Source organism: Salmo salar, chromosome 01 (assembly GCF_965601325.2).
Source record: "Salmo salar chromosome 01, fSalSal1, whole genome shotgun sequence".
NCBI classification, from domain to species: Eukaryota; Metazoa; Chordata; class Actinopteri; order Salmoniformes; family Salmonidae; genus Salmo; species Salmo salar.
The window spans coordinates 33,396,445-33,416,039 of record NC_138291.1 but is presented as its reverse complement, the minus strand read 5'-3'; the positions used below and the strand labels follow the sequence as shown (position 1 = coordinate 33,416,039).

The window sequence follows — 19,595 nt, the reverse complement described above, 5'->3', positions numbered from 1 at the left end:
GATTTGGCACAGTATTTGCAAATGTACACTGCTTTTCGTTCTACATTAGCTGCAATGAAATGTCTCCAGACATCAGATATTACCCGTGGCATTTTCCTGTAAAGATTGGGGGGGAAAAATGTTTTAAAAAACTAATACAATTCCATGTACAGGTAAACAGTTAAGTAGTTAGATTTAAACAACTCCTTTTGTAAGATGTTTTAAAATGAAACGTGTATGGAAACAGGTGAATTAAAACTCCTCAGTTAGCAGGCTCAAGCAAGCTAAAACCCACATGGTAGCAGGCACTAACTATCAGAAATAGTTGACAAGTTGGAAATGATTTAACACACTTTGCTGTAGGCTACTATTTACTAGTTAACCTCTCTGGGCTAGGCGGGACGAATTCGTCCCACCTACGCAACAGCCAGTGTAATCCAGTGGCGCGATTTTCAAATACCTTTAAAAATCCTATTACTTCAATTTCTCAAACATATGACTATTTTTACAGCTATTTAAAGACAAGACTCTCGTTAATCTAACCACACTGTCCGATTTCAAAAAGGCTTTACAACGAAAGCAAAACATTAGATTATGTCAGCAGAGTACCCAGCCAGAAATAATCAGACACCCATTTTTCAAGCTAGCATATAATGTCACAAAAACCCAGAAGACAGCTAAATGCAGCACTAACCTTTGATGATCTTCATCAGATGACAACCCTAGGACATTATATTATACAATACATACATGTTTTGTTCAATCAAGTTCATATTTATATCAAAAAACAGCTTTTTACATTAGTATGTGACGTTCAGAACTAGCATACCCCCCGCAAACATCCGGGGAATGTACTAACAATTTACTAAATTACTCACGATAAACGTTCACAAAAAGCATAACAATTATTTTAAGAATTATAGATACAGAACTCCTCTATGCACTCGATATGTCCGATTTTAAAATAGCTTTTTGGTGAAAGCACATTTTGCAATATTCTAAGTACATAGCCCAGCCATCACGGGCTAGCTATTTAGACACCCGGCAAGTTTAGCCTTCACCAAAATCAGATTTACTATAACAAAAATGTTATTACCTTTGTCTTCGTCAGAATGCACTCCCAGGACTTCTACTTCAATAACAAATGTTGGTTTGATCCCAAATAATCCATCGTTATATCCGAATAGCGGCGTTTTGTTCGTGCGTTCCAGAAACTATCCGAAATGGTAAATCAGGGTCGCGCGCATGGCGCAATTCGTGACAAAAAAATTCTAAATATTCCATTACCGTACTTCGAAGCATGTCAACCGCTGTTTAAAATCAATTTTTATGCAATTTATCTCGTAAAAAAGCGATAATATTCCGACCGGGAATCTCCTTTTCGGCAAACAGAGGAAAAAACACAAAGACGGGGGCGGCCAGTGCATGCGCCTAAGCCCACAGTCCCTTGATCGGCCACTTGACAAAGGCGATAATGTGTTTCAGCCTGGGGCTGGAATGACGACGTTCAGGTTTTTCCCGGGCTCTGAGAGCCTATTGGAGCCGTGGGAAGTGTCACGTTACCGCAGAGATCCTAAGTTTTAGAAAGAGATGTCAAAGAAAGACAATAAATGGTCAGACAGGCCACTTCCTGTAAAGGAATCTCTCAGGTTTTGACCTGCCATTTGAGTTCTGTTATACTCACAGACACCATTCAAACAGTTTTAGAAACTTTGGAGTGTTTTCTATCCAAAGCCAATAATTATATGCATATTCTAGTTACTGGGCAGGAGTAGTAACCAGATTAAATCGGGTACGTTTTTATCCAGCCGTGTCAATACTGCCCCCTACCCTCAACAGGTTAACAAAAAATCATGTATGTCATATAAAATATATTCACCCCACCCAGTATTGTAATCAAAACTTACCAGAAAGAATGTGGTCCTTGGCTCAGACAGTGTAGTAGTGTGGGCTCAATAGCATCTCATTAGTGTGCAAGATCTTGAGAATCAGCTGTACATGTGATGGAAGAATGCACTGTGCATGCGGAGTTGCAATTCCATTGCATTGGGGATAGTTTAGCCAAAATATGCCACAAGACCTAGAATTGCCTTATGCTTATCCCACAAAAAAGGTTCACTGTTATACGCAAACTTTTTTTGATGAATTTAGCAAAATTCCAGGGCTTAACTTCCCATTGAAAGTTTTCGGAAAGTTTCCGTCCCTTTGCAGCCCTAGTAAGCATTAGAATAAGCTACCTCGGTATTTGCAACCATAGTTGATCATATCTCTCTAGGAGCTAATTTGTGTTAAGCTAAGATTTTGAATGGAGAAAGCTGACCCAAGAGCAGTGCTGCCTTTTTGATTGAATCAGTATCGACACATGCCTCAACGACGCAATGAGAGAACGTTCTCTTTAGGTGGTGTTCTAGGAAACATGTTTCATCTTTGACGGTTGTAGGAAAGATGTATCGTTAAAACACTTGTAAGCCTAAATTCCATTGCTATCGGGAAACCGGGCCCTGGAGGATTTCCAAAACCTCCCCGGGCCAGCGGGCAGCCCTGTATGTCGATTCCTGCTGTGTATTGATCATTAGCACAACTAAGCCTTTCACTCTCCCTGACCTTTTATCGGAGATCCAATGGAAACAAGTCATTAAAGTGTTTTTTTTTCTCCCCCACTGACTAACCCTCCACTTCCTGCAAACTGCACAGCTCATCAGACTGCAGCAATTAGCTGTGAGCATAGTGGTGATGGAACCTAGGGGTAGAAGTCCTCTGTTTTTCCACTGCAACTGTTCAGCTAGTCTAACTCACTAGTTCAGTTAGGGGCCTGTGTGGCTCAGTTGGTAGAGCATGGCACTTGCAATGCCACAGTTCGATTCCCACGGGACCAGTACGAAAAATGTATGCACTCTCTCAATAGAAGTATGCCAAATTACTAAAATGGAAGAAATTAAATGTAATTACTTAGGCTAATGGTTTAAAGAGCAGAGAACCAAGAATGGGCAAGACTCGGCTTGCTGTTTAGACATGGTTGAGCTCTCATTTCCATTTGCTCTATGGTGATATCTGGTCTAGTCTCAGACTGGAATGCAGTACCATTGCCAGAGTATGCAGGGTCAGACTAACAGCAAATATTCTGCATTGCAGTTAGGCAAGATCATATTTTAGGCAATGCTCTGTGGACATTGCTATGGTGATTTGAATAAACATTTAGTCGACCCTCATCTTATGATTCTATTACAGGTTGTCTGCAGGTCCTTAAATTCATTTAAGACTGACCTTTTTATCAGATTTTAAAAGGCCTTAAAAGCAGGGTAGGTAGCCTATACAATTTGTTAGTATTGTCTAACTAGTGTTTCCCCTACGTATGTATTTTTTTATGACTAAAATCAGATATATTGCACCATAAAATGTTATACTTTATATCTTTAAATAAGTCTTTGAACTAACAATCACCAAAATAAAAACTAGACAGTCAGGGAAAATCTAAAATTCCAAAAATGTCATGGCATGGGGTTCCCATTTAATTTTTGTGAAAACGTTTGAGTCACTCTAACAGTGTAGAATTACAGGAAACTAGCATTAAAGAGCTGAACACTCCAATAGGCATGTGTTATTTTGTTGCTCATTAGAAAAAACATATTTCAGGCTTGGTGTGTTTCCTGACCGATTCCGCTTTTGGTTTATTATAATAATTACAGTTGTCCTCCATGAGACACTGAAGCCTATTTCACAGAATGAAACCAAGATCACTCAAGACATCTCTAATGAATGTTTGTTTTTGCCGAGGATGTTTTAGTTGTGCAATTTTACATCTAACTAAGGTGTTTGGCGCTGTATTTATCAAGTAAAAAAAAAAGTGTTGGTATGTAAACAGTCTGAGCTGCTGGGCAGGTCTGTCTCATTGTCTATTCGATTGGATAATGCAATCACTGCAGCTGTTCACCCAATGTTAGTGGGCAAATGGACATCGTCAAATCAAAACCCAACTTTCATTTACCTGTTGTGACACACGGATGTTCCAAACTCCATTTTTAGACTAAATAAACCTATTTACACTTTGTAGTCAATGTTGACACTAGAATAACTGTTTTCTGACTCATATCGATGCCAAATAGGCCGTTTTCAAAGGGATTCATTGCTTTTTAAAGGCACTCTCCTTTTAAAACTGTAAAATGTTTTCTCCACCCCATGGCAAAATGTGTAGTATTGTAGGAAATTTGATTAACTCACATTTTATTGGTTGCATACACACATTTAGATGTTATTGAGAGTGTAGCGAAATGCTTGTGTGTTCTAGCTCCAACAATGCAGTAATATCTAACAATAGACACACGTTAAAAGCAAAAGAATGGAATTAATAAATATTAGGTTGAGCTATGTTAGTCCGGAGTATAAATATGCAGTGCATTTGGAAAGTATTCAGACTCCTTCACTTTTCCACATTTTGTTACTTTAGTTTTTTTTTTTTTATTGATACTTTTTTTCCCCCCTCAACACAATACCCCATAATGACAAAGCAAAAAAATGTTTTTTTGCCACATTTATTAAAAATGTAACTGATATTAAATTCACATAAGTATTCAAGCCCTTTACTCAGTACTTCGTTAAAGCTCCTTTGGCTGCGATTACAGCCTTGAGTCTTCATGGGTATGATGCTACAAGCTTGGCACGTGTTTGGGGAGTTTCTCCCATTCTTCTCAATAGATCCTTTCAAGCTCTGTCAGGTTGGATGGGCAGCATAGCTGCACAGCTATTTTCAGGTTTCTCCAGAGATGTCCGATTGGGTTCAAATCCGGGCTCTGGCTAGGCCACTCAAGGACTTTCAGAGCCTTGTCCCAAAGCCACTCCTGCGTTGTCTTGGCTGTGTGCTTAGGGTTGTTGTCCTGTTGGAAGGTGAACCTTCACCCCAGTCTGAGGTCCTGAGCAGGTTTTCGTCATGCATCTTTCTGTATTTTGCTCTGTTCATCGTTCCCTTGATCCTGACTAGTCTCCCAGTCCCTGCCGCTGAAAAACAAACCCACAGCATGATGTCAATGGTCTGAATACTTTCCAAATGCACTGTACATATGAAGTCAAATCTAATTTTATTGGTCACATACACATGGTTAGCAGATGTTATTTGCGAGTGTAGCGAAATGCTTGTAAGGACTAGAAGCGAGGCAGCCCTCTGTCGGGTCCATCAAGTGGGTAAAACAGTATGTAAACATTTATTTAAAGTGACCAGTGTTCCATGACTACGTACATAGGGCAGCAGCCTCTAAGGTACATGGAAGAGTAACTGGGTGGTAGCCGTCTAGTGACGGTGACCTAAAGTTCAAGGCATTGTACTGGGCGGGGGCCGGTAGTTGTCTCTTTAACAGACTGATGGCCTTGACATATAAGCTGTTTTACAGTCTCTCGGGACCAGCTTTGATGCACCTGTACTTACCTCGCCTTCTTGATGGTAGCGGGGTGAACAGGCCGTGGCTGAGGTCCTTGATCTTCTTGGCCTTCCTGTGACACCGGGTGCTGTAGATGCAGGCAGTGTGCCCCCGGTGATGTGTTGGACAGACCGTACCACCCTCTGGAGAGCCCTGCGGTTGTAGGCGGTGCAGTTGCCCGACCAGATGCTCTCAATGGTGCATCTGTGAAAGTTTGAGGGTCTTATGGGCCCAAACAAATGTCTTCAGCCTCTTGAGGTTGAAGAGGCGTTGTTTCACCTACACCACTCTGTCTGTGTGGGTGGACCATTTCAGATGGTCAGTGGCGTGTACACTGAACTTTTAAGCTTTTCACCTTCTCCACTGCGGCCCCGTTAATGTGGATTGGGGAGCGTAACTGTGAGGTTCTTTTCGCCCCATGTCAAAACATGTAGAATTGCCGAAAATGTAAATTCAAAACGGCAACATTTCCTTTCTGCGACCTCTAAAGCCGTGCCCCACGCTAAGTTTGCCACAGCTGCTGAAAAGATTCTAGGAAAAACACTGAACTTGAGCTGGGACAATAAACGAAAAATGACTGACGTTGCCTTCCTCTCACCTGATTAGGTGACACAATGTTCCTGCTGATTTTGGGGTTTAAAAAAACATTTTGGGCAACAGTAATGTGCAGAATTTGTATTTTTTAAATATTTTATTTAACCTTTTATGTAACTAGGCAAGTCATTTCCTGCAATGAAAGTGTATGCCTTGTCCCTTTTTCGCTTCACTCCTGCTCCCCCCTTTTGCACACTGAGTAAAGCAAGCATACTGACAGTGAGCAACAGTTTTTAAAACTGTTGGAGTTGAATCTCTGCTTTATGTGAGTATAACAATTATTTCTCAACTGTCAATATAGAGGAAATGGCACCACAAAAAGAGAATGTAATTGAGATGAAGTGCCAAAGGAGCGCAGAGGGTATTTGCGGTGAATACCACAAATGGCATATATTGGCCTACAGAAGGGATGCTTTTGCAGGACATTACAATTTACTGTTAAATCAATTGCATGGCTAACTAGCAACAATATCATATTCAGAGTTTGCAATCTAGCTAATATGTTTTGAGTTCCCACTTCCAATATGTACAAAAAACATGCAGGCAAATTAATCGCTCAAGGTATCAGGTTATTCTGGATCCTATTTTGACATGTCCATTCCCTGAACATGCTAAATGAAATAGCTGACTTCTTTCATGTGTTACTTGGCACTGGAAAAAGTCAGTCTCGAGCCCTCCCGCTTAGCTACCTTGCTTCGAAGTATAGACATGTGATACCTGAATCACTGAATGAGGGAATTATTTTATAAGACTTTTTGGTTAGTCTGTTACAGCATAATATCTCCTGGAGAGCTACTGGCTGTGTCATTTTTGTTGTTGCTGAATTACAGTTCGTATAAGCAAATCCGTCAATTGAAATAAATGTAATTGGGCCCTAATCTATGGATTTCACATGACTGGGCAGGGGTGCAGCCAAAAGTGCTTTTAAATTTAACCTTTATTTAACTAGGCAAGTCAGTTTAAGAACAAATTCTTATTTACAATGACGGCCTACACTGGCCAAACACGGACGACGCTGGGCCAATTGTGCGCCGCCCTATGGGACTCCCAATCACAGCCGGTTGTGTTACAGCCTTGATTCGAACCAGGGTGTCTCTAGGGACTCCTCTAGCATTGAGATGCAGTGCCTTAGACCCAAGTGGCGCAGACAGAAATACTCCACTTTTCACCTCTCATCCTCTGAGGACCCTAACGGTGTGTCCTCCCCACTTCCTGTGTGTGCTCTTCAGCGTGTGTGTTGGGAGGAAGTTGTGGGAGAGAGCAGTAACAGGGGAGGTGTAATTGTGCTGAGCCAGGGTGTTCCTCACCTCTGCAACACTTCATGTTAAAAAGTAACTCTTAAACCCCCATCCTGGCTTTGTATGACACACCTGAGTTGTTAGTGCACCAGTCTATCATCCACTTTGCGTGCTGCTGCCGTGAGAGCTGCTGTGTCATGCTGTTGCTATGCATGGTGGTAATGACAAGAGGGGGTTTGGGACTGGGAGACTTGTGCAATAACAGCGGTAATTGAGGTGGAGGAGCGTGAACAACAGGTGAGACACCTGCTTGGTCGAGCAGAACTCCCTTCGCCAAGTCAGCAAGACCAAGCAATAAAGACTAGCTGCATAAATAAAGCCATAGGCCTACTGATTTAGTGTAATGATAATTTCTTTATTTCCTTAGGATAAGCTTATACTTTTATCCAAAGCACATGCATAGCATACGTAGCCTACGTCCCATTTTTTAGGCCAGTAGCTGACACTAACAGTAGTTCGGGGAAAGTTTGTCCCACCTGTTAGGTTTCAAATAAAATTGTATTTGTCACATGCGCTGAATACAACAGGTAGACCTTACTGTGAAATGCTTACTTATAAGCCCTTAACCAACAATGCAGTTTTGATAAAATAGAGTTTATTTATTTATTTTGTAAATATTTTCTTAAGTTACACAATAAAATAACAATCATGAGGCTATATACAGCGGGTACTGGTACCGAGTCAATGTGCGGGGTACAGGTTAGTCGAGGTAATTTGTACATGTAAGTAGGGGTAACGTGACTATGAATAGATAATAAACAGCGAGTAGCAGCAGTGTAAAAACAAAAGGGGGGGGGGGGGGGGGTTGTCAATTGATTAAATGAAAAGTTTCTTGGCGGTTTCCTGGACTTTCTGACTGGCTGCCCCAGGTGGTGAAGGGAGGAATCAACATCTCCACTTCACTGACCCTCAACACTGGGGCCCCACGTGTGTGTGTGTGTGTGTGTGTGTGCTCAGCCCTCTCCTTTACTCCGTTTACCCATGACTGCGTGGCCATGCATGCCTCCAACTCAATCATCAAGTTTGCAGACGACACAACAGTAGTGGGCTTGATCACCAACAACGACGAGACAGCCTACAGGGGGTGAGGGCACTCGGATTGTGGCGTCAAAAAAACAAAGGAGATGATCGGGGACTTCAGGAAACAGCAGAGGGAGCACCCCCCCCCCCCCCCCCCCATTGAAGGGTCAGCAGTGGAGAAGGTGGAAAGGTAAGTTCCTGGCGTACACATCACAGACAAACTGAAATCGTCCACCCACACAGACAGTGTGGTGAAGAAAGCGCAACAGTGCCTCTTCAACCTCAGGAGGCTGAAGAAATTTGACTTGTCACCCAAAACCCTGACAAACCTTTACAAATGCACAATCGAGAGCATCCTGTCGGGCTGTATCCCAGCCTGGTACGGCAACTGCACTGCCCTCAACCGCAAGGCTCTCCAGAGGATGGTACGGTCTGCACAACGCATCACTGGGGGCAAACTACCTGCCCTCCAGGACACCTACAGTACCTGATGTCACAGGAAGGCCAAAAAGATCATCAAAGACAACAACCACCCGAGCCACTGCTTGTTCACACCGCTATCATCCAGAAGGCGAGGTCAGGACAGGTGCATCAAAGCTGGAACCGAGAGAAGCTGTTTCTCAATCTCAAGGCCATCAGACTGCTCAACAGCAATCACTAACTCAGAGAGGCTGCTGCCCACATTGAGACCCAATCACTGGACACTTGAATAAATGGATCACTAGTCACTTTAAACAATTCCACTTTAAATAATACCACTTTAACCTTACATTACTCATATCACATGTATATACTGTATTTTTTACCATCCACTGCACCTTGCCTATGCCGCTCGGCTGTCGCTCATCCATATACTTATATGTACATATTCTCATTCACCCTTTTTAGATTTGTGTGTATTAGGTTGTTGTTGGGAATTGTTAGATATTACTGCACTGTTGGAAATAAATGCACAAGCATTTCGTTACACTCGCATTAACATCTGTGACCAATACATTTTGATTTGATTTGCTGCCGATGCAGGGTAGAAGCTGTTAAGGACCTTTTGGACCTAGCCTTGGCGTTCCGGTACCGCTTGCCGTGCGGTAGCAGAGAGAAGAGTCTGACTTCAGTAACTGGAGTCTTTGACAATCTTTTGGGGCTTCCTCTGACACCGCCTAGTATATTGGTCCTGGATGGTAGGAAGCTTAGGCCCAGTAATGTACTGGGCTGTACACACTACCCTCTGTAGCGCCTTACGGTCACATGCCGAGCAGTTGCCATACCAGGCGGTGACGCAACCGGTCAGGATGCTCTTGATTGTACAGCTGTAGATCTTTTTGAGTATCTGGGGACCCATGCCAAATCTTTTCAGTCTCCTGAGGGGGAAAGGCGTTGTCGTGCCCTCTTCCCAACTTTCTTGGTGTGTTTGGACCATGATAGTTTTTTGGGGATGTGGACACCAAGGAACTTTAAACTTTCCATAGAGTTTGATAGAGGACTCTGGATGGATAAAACCCATGTGGCATGGACATTGCCAGTGGCTTCCACCATTTTAAAATGGTCAACTTGGTGTGACTCAATGGGTTAAGGAAGGAACAGTTAGGGAAGCACTTTATATTGGTGAACAAATCGGAATCGGACGATATTAGCTAAAAATGCCAACTTACGTATTGGCCAGATGTCTAGTTTAACGCCGATGTGCAAAACCGATGTCAAAGCTGACGTGCATACCTATATGATGTAGGTACATAATATAATGACGCCACATAAAATGTTGCGCTACACGTGCAACACAGCATTCCTAACCTAGCCCACAATGTCTGCTGTGTGGATCGAGCAGTCATTTGAAAGAGTAAGAACATTTCAGCGTGACAACTCAAAGGCGAAATCCAATAACGCCAAGATAATGGAATTGATTGCCCTTGACAATTAACAGTTCTCTGTCGTGGGTGATGTTGGCCTTCACGACTGGTTGAGCACCGGTACACACTACTACCAAGTGTGCGATTTTTCAGATGTTGCCCTACCGGAGTTACACAGTAATAACGTCACTGCTATTAGCTTCACAACATACTATGGAATGCCGTTTGGGTCTTTGCGTGTCAAATAACACTATTTGACAATAACACTTTGATGCGTTAAATAAGCTTTTTAATTTGACACTTCAAAAAACACAGTTGTATTATAGAAGGATGTGTGTTCTGAAATTGCATGTGCAAGCCAATATTTAGACTAGATAATGTTAAACAAGGTTGGAATGTTAAGCAATGAAATGGGGTATCGGTCTACTCTGTGACACCCACAGAACTGAAGAGTTTACGCCAATATTAGCGTTGTAGCTCTTATTGCGGGACAGGTTGACAAATATGGCTGATTGATAAAGGTTGATAAATGACATGGGGTAAGACTGTACAGTGAAATAAGTATGCCCTCAATGCAATTCTAAAGTATAATACATCCAGTGTGATTTCAACAGATTTTTGTCAAATTAATAAATTGTATTTTGTTTATTTTTATATAACATTCCAACCTCGTTTTGCATGATGCAGTCAATTATGGCATACTTCTACTATTTCTATTCATTTGCATCACTGTCAATGACATACTTTTATTAAGGCTAACCACAAAGTCCACTATTGTGGCTATTCCTTATTGTGGCTAGCTTCACATAGATGGGTCCGACCACCATTAATCAGATAAGAACGGTCTTGTAAATTATGGTTATTTTAGATGACACCTAGCTACTGAAACATTGTCGTTTTGCTATGTTTTTGGGGAAGAACATTGTTTGCATCCATGAGCAAGCTAGCTTTTTTTTTATGACCAGCACTGTAGGTGCTACCAGCATCATAACATACAAATCGATGAATAGTTGTGACTTATGAAATCCGAGTGATTGTGTAGTAGCTACGTAAAGAATGTATGAATGCGTTACATTATTATGTGATGTACAGTCATATTCAGGTCCTGATTGGTCAGTGTTATTTGACACGTAAGTGAAAAATAGGTTTTTATGATGTTTTACTGGTAATTGCGACATGTATGTGTATCTTTTTTTTTTTTTCCCCACCTTTTATTTAACCAGGTAGGCCAGTTGAGAACAAGTTCTCATTTACAGTTGAAGTCAGAAGTTTACATACACCTTAGCCAAATGCATTTAAACTCAGTTTTTGACAATTCCTGAAATTTAATCCTAGTAAAAATGCCCTGTCTTAGGTCAGTTAGGATCACCACTTTATTTTAAGAATGTTAAATGTCAGAATAATAGTAGAAAGAATGATTTCTTTCAGCTTTTATTTCTTTCATCACATTCCCAGTGGGTCAGAAGTTTACATGCTACAAAATATGAATTGAGTGTATTACCTTTCAATTGTTTAACTTGGGTTAAACCTTTAGGGTAGCCTTCCACAAGCTTCCCACAATAAGTTGGGTGAAGTTTGGCCCATTTGCTCATGATAGAGCTGGTCTAACAGAGTCGGGTTTGTTGGCCTCCTTGCTCGCACACGCTTTTTCAGTTCTGCCCACAAATTCTATATAAGATTGAGGTCAGGGCTTTGTGATGGCCACTCCAATACCTTGACTTTGTTGTCCTTAAGCCATTTTGCCACAACTTTGGAAGTATGCTTGGGGTCATTGTCCATTTGGAAGACCCATTTGTGACCAAGCTTTAACTTCCTGACTGATGTTGCTTTAATATATCCACACAATTTTCCATCCTCATGATGCCATCTATTTTGTGAAGTGCACCAGTCCCTCCTGCAGCAAATCACCCCCACAACATGATGCTGCCACCCCCGTACTTCACGGTTGGGATGGTGTTCTTCGGCTTGCGAGCATCCCCCATTTTCCTCCAAAGATAACGATGGTCATTATGGCCAAACAGTTCTATTTTTGTTTCATCAGACCAGAGGACATTACTTCAAAAAGTGTGATCTTTGTCCCCATGTGCAGTTGTAAACCGTAGTCTGGCTTTTTTATGGCGGTTTTGGAGCAGTGGCCTCTTCCTTGCTGAGCGGCCTTTCAGGTTATGTCTCTATAGGACTCATTTTACTGTGGATATAGATACTTTTGTGACTGTTTCCTCCAGCATCTTCACAAGATCCTTTGCTGTTGTTCTGGGATTGATTTGTACTTTTCACCCCAAAGTACGTTCATCTCTAGGAGACAGAACGTCTCCTTCCTGAGGGGTATGACGGCTGCGTGGTCCCATGGTGTTTAAATTTGCGTACTATTGTTTGTACAGATGAATGTGGTACCTTCAGGTGTTTGGAAATTGCTCCCAGGGATGAACCAGACTTGTGGAGGTCTACAATTATTTTTTCGGAGGTCTTGGCTGATTTCTTTTGATTTTCCCATGATGTCAAGCAGAGGCACTGAGTTTGAAGGTAGGCCTTGAAATACATCCACAGGTACACCTCCAATTGACTCAAATGATGTCAATTAGCCTATCAGAAACTTCTAAAGCCATGACAACATTTTCTGGAATTTTCTAAGCTGTTTAAAGGCACAGTCAACCTAGTGTATGTACATTTCTGACCCACAGGAGTTGTGATACAGTGAAATAATCTGTAAACAATTGTTGGAAAAATTACTTGTCATGCACAAAGTAGATGCCCCATAAACCTAAATCCGATACACTCCACTCAGCAACTGATTTCTATCCACGCTAGTAGACAAAGGGGCAAGACTGGATATCATCTGACATGATCACCTGGAGATTTTCCGTCAGTCTCAGTACTGGGTTTTGAATTTCTGCATGTTTATGTTATACTGATTTTATAAGAAAGACCACCGACTGTGAAACAGCAGTAGCTTTTAAAAGAAAGTGGAATATAGGCCAAGGAATATGATGCCGGTATTGAGTGGGCTCCAGATAACATCATTCTCAAAAGCATGATCCAACAAAAGACAACTCTAGTAGGCTGGTTTATATGCAAATATATTTAGGCTATTCAGTGAAAATGTGAAATATTCAGGTCTAAGATGAGGACGTCGGCGCGCTGCATAAAATCCAGTTCCCTGAACACAGCATTTTAGCAGTAAGAAACCCCTGGCTCCGACCCCTATTTACATTCCACAATAGGAATGTCTGCCTTGGTTTTTCCACTGTTTGTGTGGAAATGTAGGAAGATCCGCAGAACATGAGGGTTTGCTATTGATGAGGACAACTCCATTTTGTCTTACATTAGGCTGGTTCATGATTAATCCAATCCTTCCTCATTACACCCAAACTTGCAGTTCCACATCAACATAGGAATTCGGTAGAATTGATTAGCCTATTCTGGAGGTGTTTTTCCTACTTATCTCCTTCATGATCAGTTTAATACTGTAGTGAACTAACAAGTTGTCTTCACTGATGTATAAGGAGAGTCTGAATATAAATGTGAAATCATCTCTCTCCTTCCCAGGTATGGCGGTGTCTGTGCGTGGGCTGTATTTTGTGGTGACCCTGTTTCTGGGCAGTTTCTTTGGCAGCATCTTCATGTTGGGCCCTGTGCTACCTCTAATGCTGCTGTCACCCTCCTGGTACCGCTGGATCACAGACCGTATCGTGGCCACCTGGCTCACCCTGCCCGTGGTGAGTCATCTTACCCCTTGTCGGTCTCCGTCTATGTTCCTTATGTCTGCATCCACTTATGTCTCTTATCACCTTTGTTTGACCACTGTGGTTAACTGTTTCGCCTTTTTGGTTTTGCCCTAACATTCTTTGATCTCTTGTCTTGATGTTCTTTGACCTCTCACTGACTTTTGTATTGTACTATTCTTGGTGTCTGTGTTTTGGAACCAAATGAAATTAGTCTTCCTGTTCCTACGTACCTCCCCTACCCCTGTGCAGGCCCTGCTGGAGCTGGTGTTTGGGGTGAAGGTGGTGATCACGGGTGATGGCTTCATCCCAGGGGAGCGCAGTGTGATCATCATGAACCACCGGACGCGTCTGGACTGGATGTTCCTGTGGTGCTGCCTGCTGAGGTACAGCTACCTGCGACTGGAGAAAATCTGCCTCAAGGCCGCCCTCAAAGTTGTGCCAGGCTTCGGTGGGTGTAGGCAACACACATACACCTCAGCATGGGTTACACAGTGAAAGAAAATGTATACACATGACTAAGTTGCTTTGGATAAAAGAGTGCTAAATGGCATTAATCTGGTTAATTTGCGTCAGGCTGGGCCATGCAGGTGGCCTGCTTCATCTTCATCAAGCGTCGGTGGGAGGAGGACCGCAGCCACATGGAGAACATGCTAGAGTACTTCTGTGACATCAGAGAGCCCCTGCAGCTCCTCCTCTTCCCTGAGGGCACTGACCTCACCGGTAACAGCTTTCAGTGACAACAGTCACTTAGCCAACCAGGGCAATGGGTTGGCTAGGACATCAACAATAGTACCCTGCATCAACCTCTTCCATCTCTCATCCCCAAGCTTGTTAACATCGGTTTTATAACTCCCTGAGGATGTATGTGTGATCTGTGTATACAATCCTCTTAAAATCAGTTGGACTTACAGACCCTGGGCCAGATATGACATTTTACTAATAGTTTTAGTAATGGTTCCTCCACTTCCCTTACTCTCCTGGAGGGCTGGTGATAGGATTTGGGTCAGGGTGTGCTTTTATGTGACCCCTTCTAGATCAAAGATGTCTTAGCTTTGTCCCTGAGAAGATATCTAAGGATCTGCAGGTGTAGTGCTCCCCCTAGGCCAGTGTCATATCTTTTGATGAAATCAGCTTATGTAATGATATTTTATTCATATCTAGGAAGGACATTTTTTTTTAAATATATATATATATTCATTTAACCTTTATTTAACTAGGTAAGTCGGTTAAGAACAAATTCTTATTTACAATGACGGCCTGGCACACGGGCTCCTGCGGGGACGGGAGCTGGGATTAAATAAATTCATAAAAATACAAAACACACATCGACAACACTACGTAATGGGTGATGTTTGGTATATGACCAATGTTCTCTCACTCTTACAGTAGTGTGCTAAACTCTATACAAGAAATGTAATATATGACAGTCAATTATCCTAGATGCTGACAATATTATTGAGCCTACTTCTCATTTTCTGTTTTTCTCTCTCTCCTGCAGACTACACTAGAGCAAGAAGTGATGAATTTGCGGAAAAGAACGGCCTGCCTAAGTTTGAGTATGTGCTGCACCCCCGCACCACCGGATTCACCTTCATCGTGGACACTCTCCGCAAAGGTCAGGGCTTAACTTTTTCTATATTTACGGTCATGTTTGACCAATGTTGCTGTAACATGCAGTAAAGTGAAACCAAGGGTGTTTTACTGGCTGTTTGTATTGTAGTCATCTGTCATCGCTTGTTATGACAACAGTTAGCCTATGTCAAATGACTCAAGCGTGAAGGAATTATAACAAGCCACATCAGTGTTACCTGTTTTTCTTTAGGAATCTCAGACTAGTACTTCATCAACACTGTGACACATTACAGCACCCCAAGGCATCTCATATTGCCCTGTGAGCTAATCCTGGCAGCCTTCCATCAGTCTTAAATACCGCCGCCTGCGGCGCTTAGCTGGGCACTAACTCACCAAGCAGGTGTTCTGAACCACAGTGATGTCATCAGACTTAGCCCTGTTCCCTCACCTCTGGTGATTGACATGTTATCTAGGTGGTCTTTGTCTGAGTGCGCTGTGCCTCTGGCCTATTTATATCCACTGACTGTCATACAGTACAGTAGGGAGTCGGTGGGAGCTCAGGGCTGGCAGGTGTCGTGTCATCCTCCCAGGCTGATATTTCACTCAAGCCCCAGCTCATTGTGTGGTATGGAAGGGAGTGGGGCTGCAGGCTTATTTAAGAGACAGGAATGATATAGTGCTCAGTGTGGGATGCAAGAATGTCCGCAATATACTTAGTTAGTTACATTTGACTCAAGGATATGGATCTTCTGCATCAGCATCCACACAAACCCCACGGTTACAATAAAGATGCACGTCGGTCATGCATACCTCCCCTCCTTTACAGGAGACAACCTGGATGCCGTCCATGACATCACCGTGGCCTACCCCAAGAACATCCCTCAGACAGAGCGCCACCTGATCCTGGGGCAGTTCCCCCGGGAGATCCACTTCCATGTGCGCCGCTACGAGGCCTCCACCCTGCCCACATCCCCTTCCGCCCTGCAGGCCTGGACTCAGGAGCGCTGGGCAGAGAAGGAGGTCCGCCTGAGGGACTTCTACACCGCTGAGCCCCGGGGCTTTGACAGGGAGGGCATGTGCCACGTGCCCCCTTGTAAGACGGAGCTCCGTGTGGCTCTGATCAAGGCAGCATCTCTGTTCTACTGGAGCTCTTTCATAGCCTTGTCCTTCGCAGGCCTCTGGCTCTGGGCCCCGCTTCGTCTGTACTTCTTAGTGATGATGGGAGTCTACTTCGGCCAGCAGAAGCTGATAGGAGGGCTAGAACTACTGGAGCTGGCCTGTCATCGCTACTGGAAGTCTGTGACTGGGGACGAGAAGGAAAAGGTGGTGGACGGGAAGAAGGAGTGAGGAGGAAGGGACGGCAGGAGGCTAACGTTTCTGCATTGTTCAGTGGGGATGCTAAGGCCTGAGTCCACAGTTGAGCTTGGTGCATATGCTGGAGGGTCATGGGCAATCTCCCTCGCTTCACAGGGAGTAAAGGGTGAACCGGCAGGCAATGTGCATGGCTTCTAGGGTGAGCTAACCTCATGGCTGAGGTTGCAGAAAAAAAACACAGGAAAGAATGAATGTTGTTCTTCTTGCTGGCTTGCTGGGGTCATAGTAGCTCATCACAGCCATTACGCTGTAAAGCCTTCATGTGTCTGACTGTCTAGCACCTTTGCTGTCTACAATTAAGAGGACTATCATTGGTCATCCTTTTTGTTCTTATGTTTATATTTCGTATCGTTCTGGAACCAGTGTCCATACATGTGTATGGGTTTCACAATAATATACAGAATATTATGTCTTAGCCATGTGTTTTTAAATTGATTTTATTATTGTTTTGTGTGTTTCCTTGGTTATGTATTTATTTATTTTAAGTGATGGAACAGAGCCATATACACAGCACTCATACATTAGATGTGTGTATGCTGTGATTATTTTAGTTCATATTTTAACTGTTAATGTTCTGTGTTTAGCCAATGTAGATTATCCATTAGTCTAGCCAAATGAATCACTGTTTTCCGCAAGCAATCATTAGCCAACAAAAAATGATTACCGGTAGAAATGAATGTTTTCTGTCCAACCGATGAGTCAGTTATACACTTAGTGTAGAATTGTTTACTGGCATTGAATCTGAACACTCTTAAGACATTAAGGTCACTGTCATGCCATTTACATTAAAGGTGCAATATGCAGAAATTGCTTTGCCATTCCCTAGTTGCTAAAATTCTAATAGTTCGCCAAATTTCAGTTTGACAAAGCAATGTATAGTGTCGCGAATCATTGTACCATCTGAACCGCAGTGAAATATATTTTCAATAACCAAAAATATTGTATTTTCAGCTGTTTTGAAGCTGGTGTACAAAACCGAAAGTCAAAGATGCAAAAACAAAACTTAATGGGAAGCATAGAAATAGTGCATATAAAACAGACTTGCTTTCAATGATATAGACAGATCTATAACTCACATTTCTGTGTGAATTTGGTCAGGTTGCCCAAAAAGTTACATATTGCAGCTTTAAGCCTTTATAAGTTAAGCTGTTTTCATTGTTTAACTCTTGATGAACCTGATGATTTTTGTATGCATGCTGGAAAATATAGCTTTTGCAGGAGGAAATCCAAAGGCAAGAATTGGCCATGTGATATAAAAAGGAACCAAACAGAATGTAGTAATCTGCCAAAACTGGGCAGGGCATTTTCACCACGCGTTGCTGACAAAGGTGCTGTGGACTGCGGACTGCAGCAAGACTATCGTGCACTCTGGATGGAATGGGTGATGATTTGAGATCTGTGACTGAGCACATACAAAATCAGCTTTGTTTTCTGCTCTTTTTCGGAACCAACCGAAAGAGGGTCGAAGAATGTCATTGGGCAACACCACACCACAGCATCCACAGAGGACCAGACTTGGAGTGGAAAACTGGTCTTGAAGTCACCCTAATCCAAAAAAGCCTCATGCCCACCTCTCTTTCTCCCTGGGGAACTGGCATCGATGTTCTCGGTGCTCTAAACTCAATTTAGAGAATGACAACTGAGAAAGCTCTACTGGTTGTGCCAGAAAAAATGTATTTAAATTAGAGCATCAGATTGGGTAGTGCTCTGTCCACTAGTACCTATCCACTGCTCTCAATGCCACCTCCAACCTTGCCATATATAGAGTTGAATGGTTTCTCGCACAATCCAGAACCGTTTTTATCAATGACACTGTGCACTGTTTGATCTACCGACCACCTCAATGCTGCAGGTCAAATGATCATTTTTGTAAGAGAAGTGTCCTATGTACCAAGTCATAGATGGTTGTCTGTTTTTGTTTCTTGAAATACGAGGCCCTGTTCAAGTGTGGGGGCTGGTTACTGTGATTTAGGCTGTGTTAACAATTCTCATCAGCATGTCAATGGTTTACCAAATTACTAATCATCTCTATTACTAGAATCTTTGAACCAGCTAGAATTTCCACAATTCTCCCATCTTTCTCATCTGTTGTCTTTGTTTCCCTATTTCTATCTTTCTTGGTTGCTCAAAATTATTTTGTGTTTTCTGTTATTGTTCTTGTCCATAATAGACTCAACTGCTGATGCTGGACTCCTTTACAATCACTGTCCTCAGGTAAATCTTTACTGGCCACTGTTATCAGTTATCACGCTGTTCAATAAATATATAATTTCAACCCATGCAGATGCCCTGCGTGTCTCTAAGAAATGTGTAATGTCAAATTATTTCTTCCCTGGTTTGCTTCCTGGATGCTGACCCAACATTGTCAGCTCACCACTGTGGGTGGTCCAGATATTCAACCTAACTTTTAAAATGTGCATACAAAATTGTTCTAAGTTTTCCAACCTGCCCAACTATTAGAATCTCGTAGTTGTGTACTCCTGGAGCGTTCCTACTAAACATTGCAGTGAATGAATCAAGACTCTACACGCTCATGTTACACAACACCGGGCCATGGTGAGCTCATGCCATAGACCGTATATATAAATACACACACCACCGCAGTCTGCTGCAGTGCCGACAGACAGAGGGCAAGAGATTTGAAGGTGAAGTGGTGTTGCTGTGGCAACTAATGTTGACTCCACCATTCCCTAGCAACGTGATGCAGAATGATGTCAATGGAAAGTACGCTATTATTTTCTCTACTGCTAACGGAATGATGCCAGTTTGTGTGTGCGTGTG

The 19,595-nt window shown here is 42.6% G+C and overlaps 1 protein-coding gene across 1 annotated transcript in view; it reads left to right on the top strand.

The window, feature by feature from the left end:
- lclat1 (lysocardiolipin acyltransferase 1) overlaps positions 1–17,409 on the top strand; it is a 28,792-nt gene extending 11,383 nt beyond the window's left edge. The window contains exons 2-6 of the mRNA XM_014193975.3: positions 13,690–13,859; positions 14,118–14,316; positions 14,442–14,588; positions 15,367–15,483; positions 16,267–17,409. Coding sequence (XP_014049450.1) covers positions 13,692–13,859; positions 14,118–14,316; positions 14,442–14,588; positions 15,367–15,483; positions 16,267–16,787 — 1,152 coding nt within the window. The 5' untranslated portion in view covers positions 13,690–13,691 and the 3' untranslated portion in view covers positions 16,788–17,409. The remainder of the gene's footprint in view (positions 1–13,689; positions 13,860–14,117; positions 14,317–14,441; positions 14,589–15,366; positions 15,484–16,266) is intronic.
- The last annotated feature ends 2,186 nt before the right edge of the window (positions 17,410–19,595 follow it).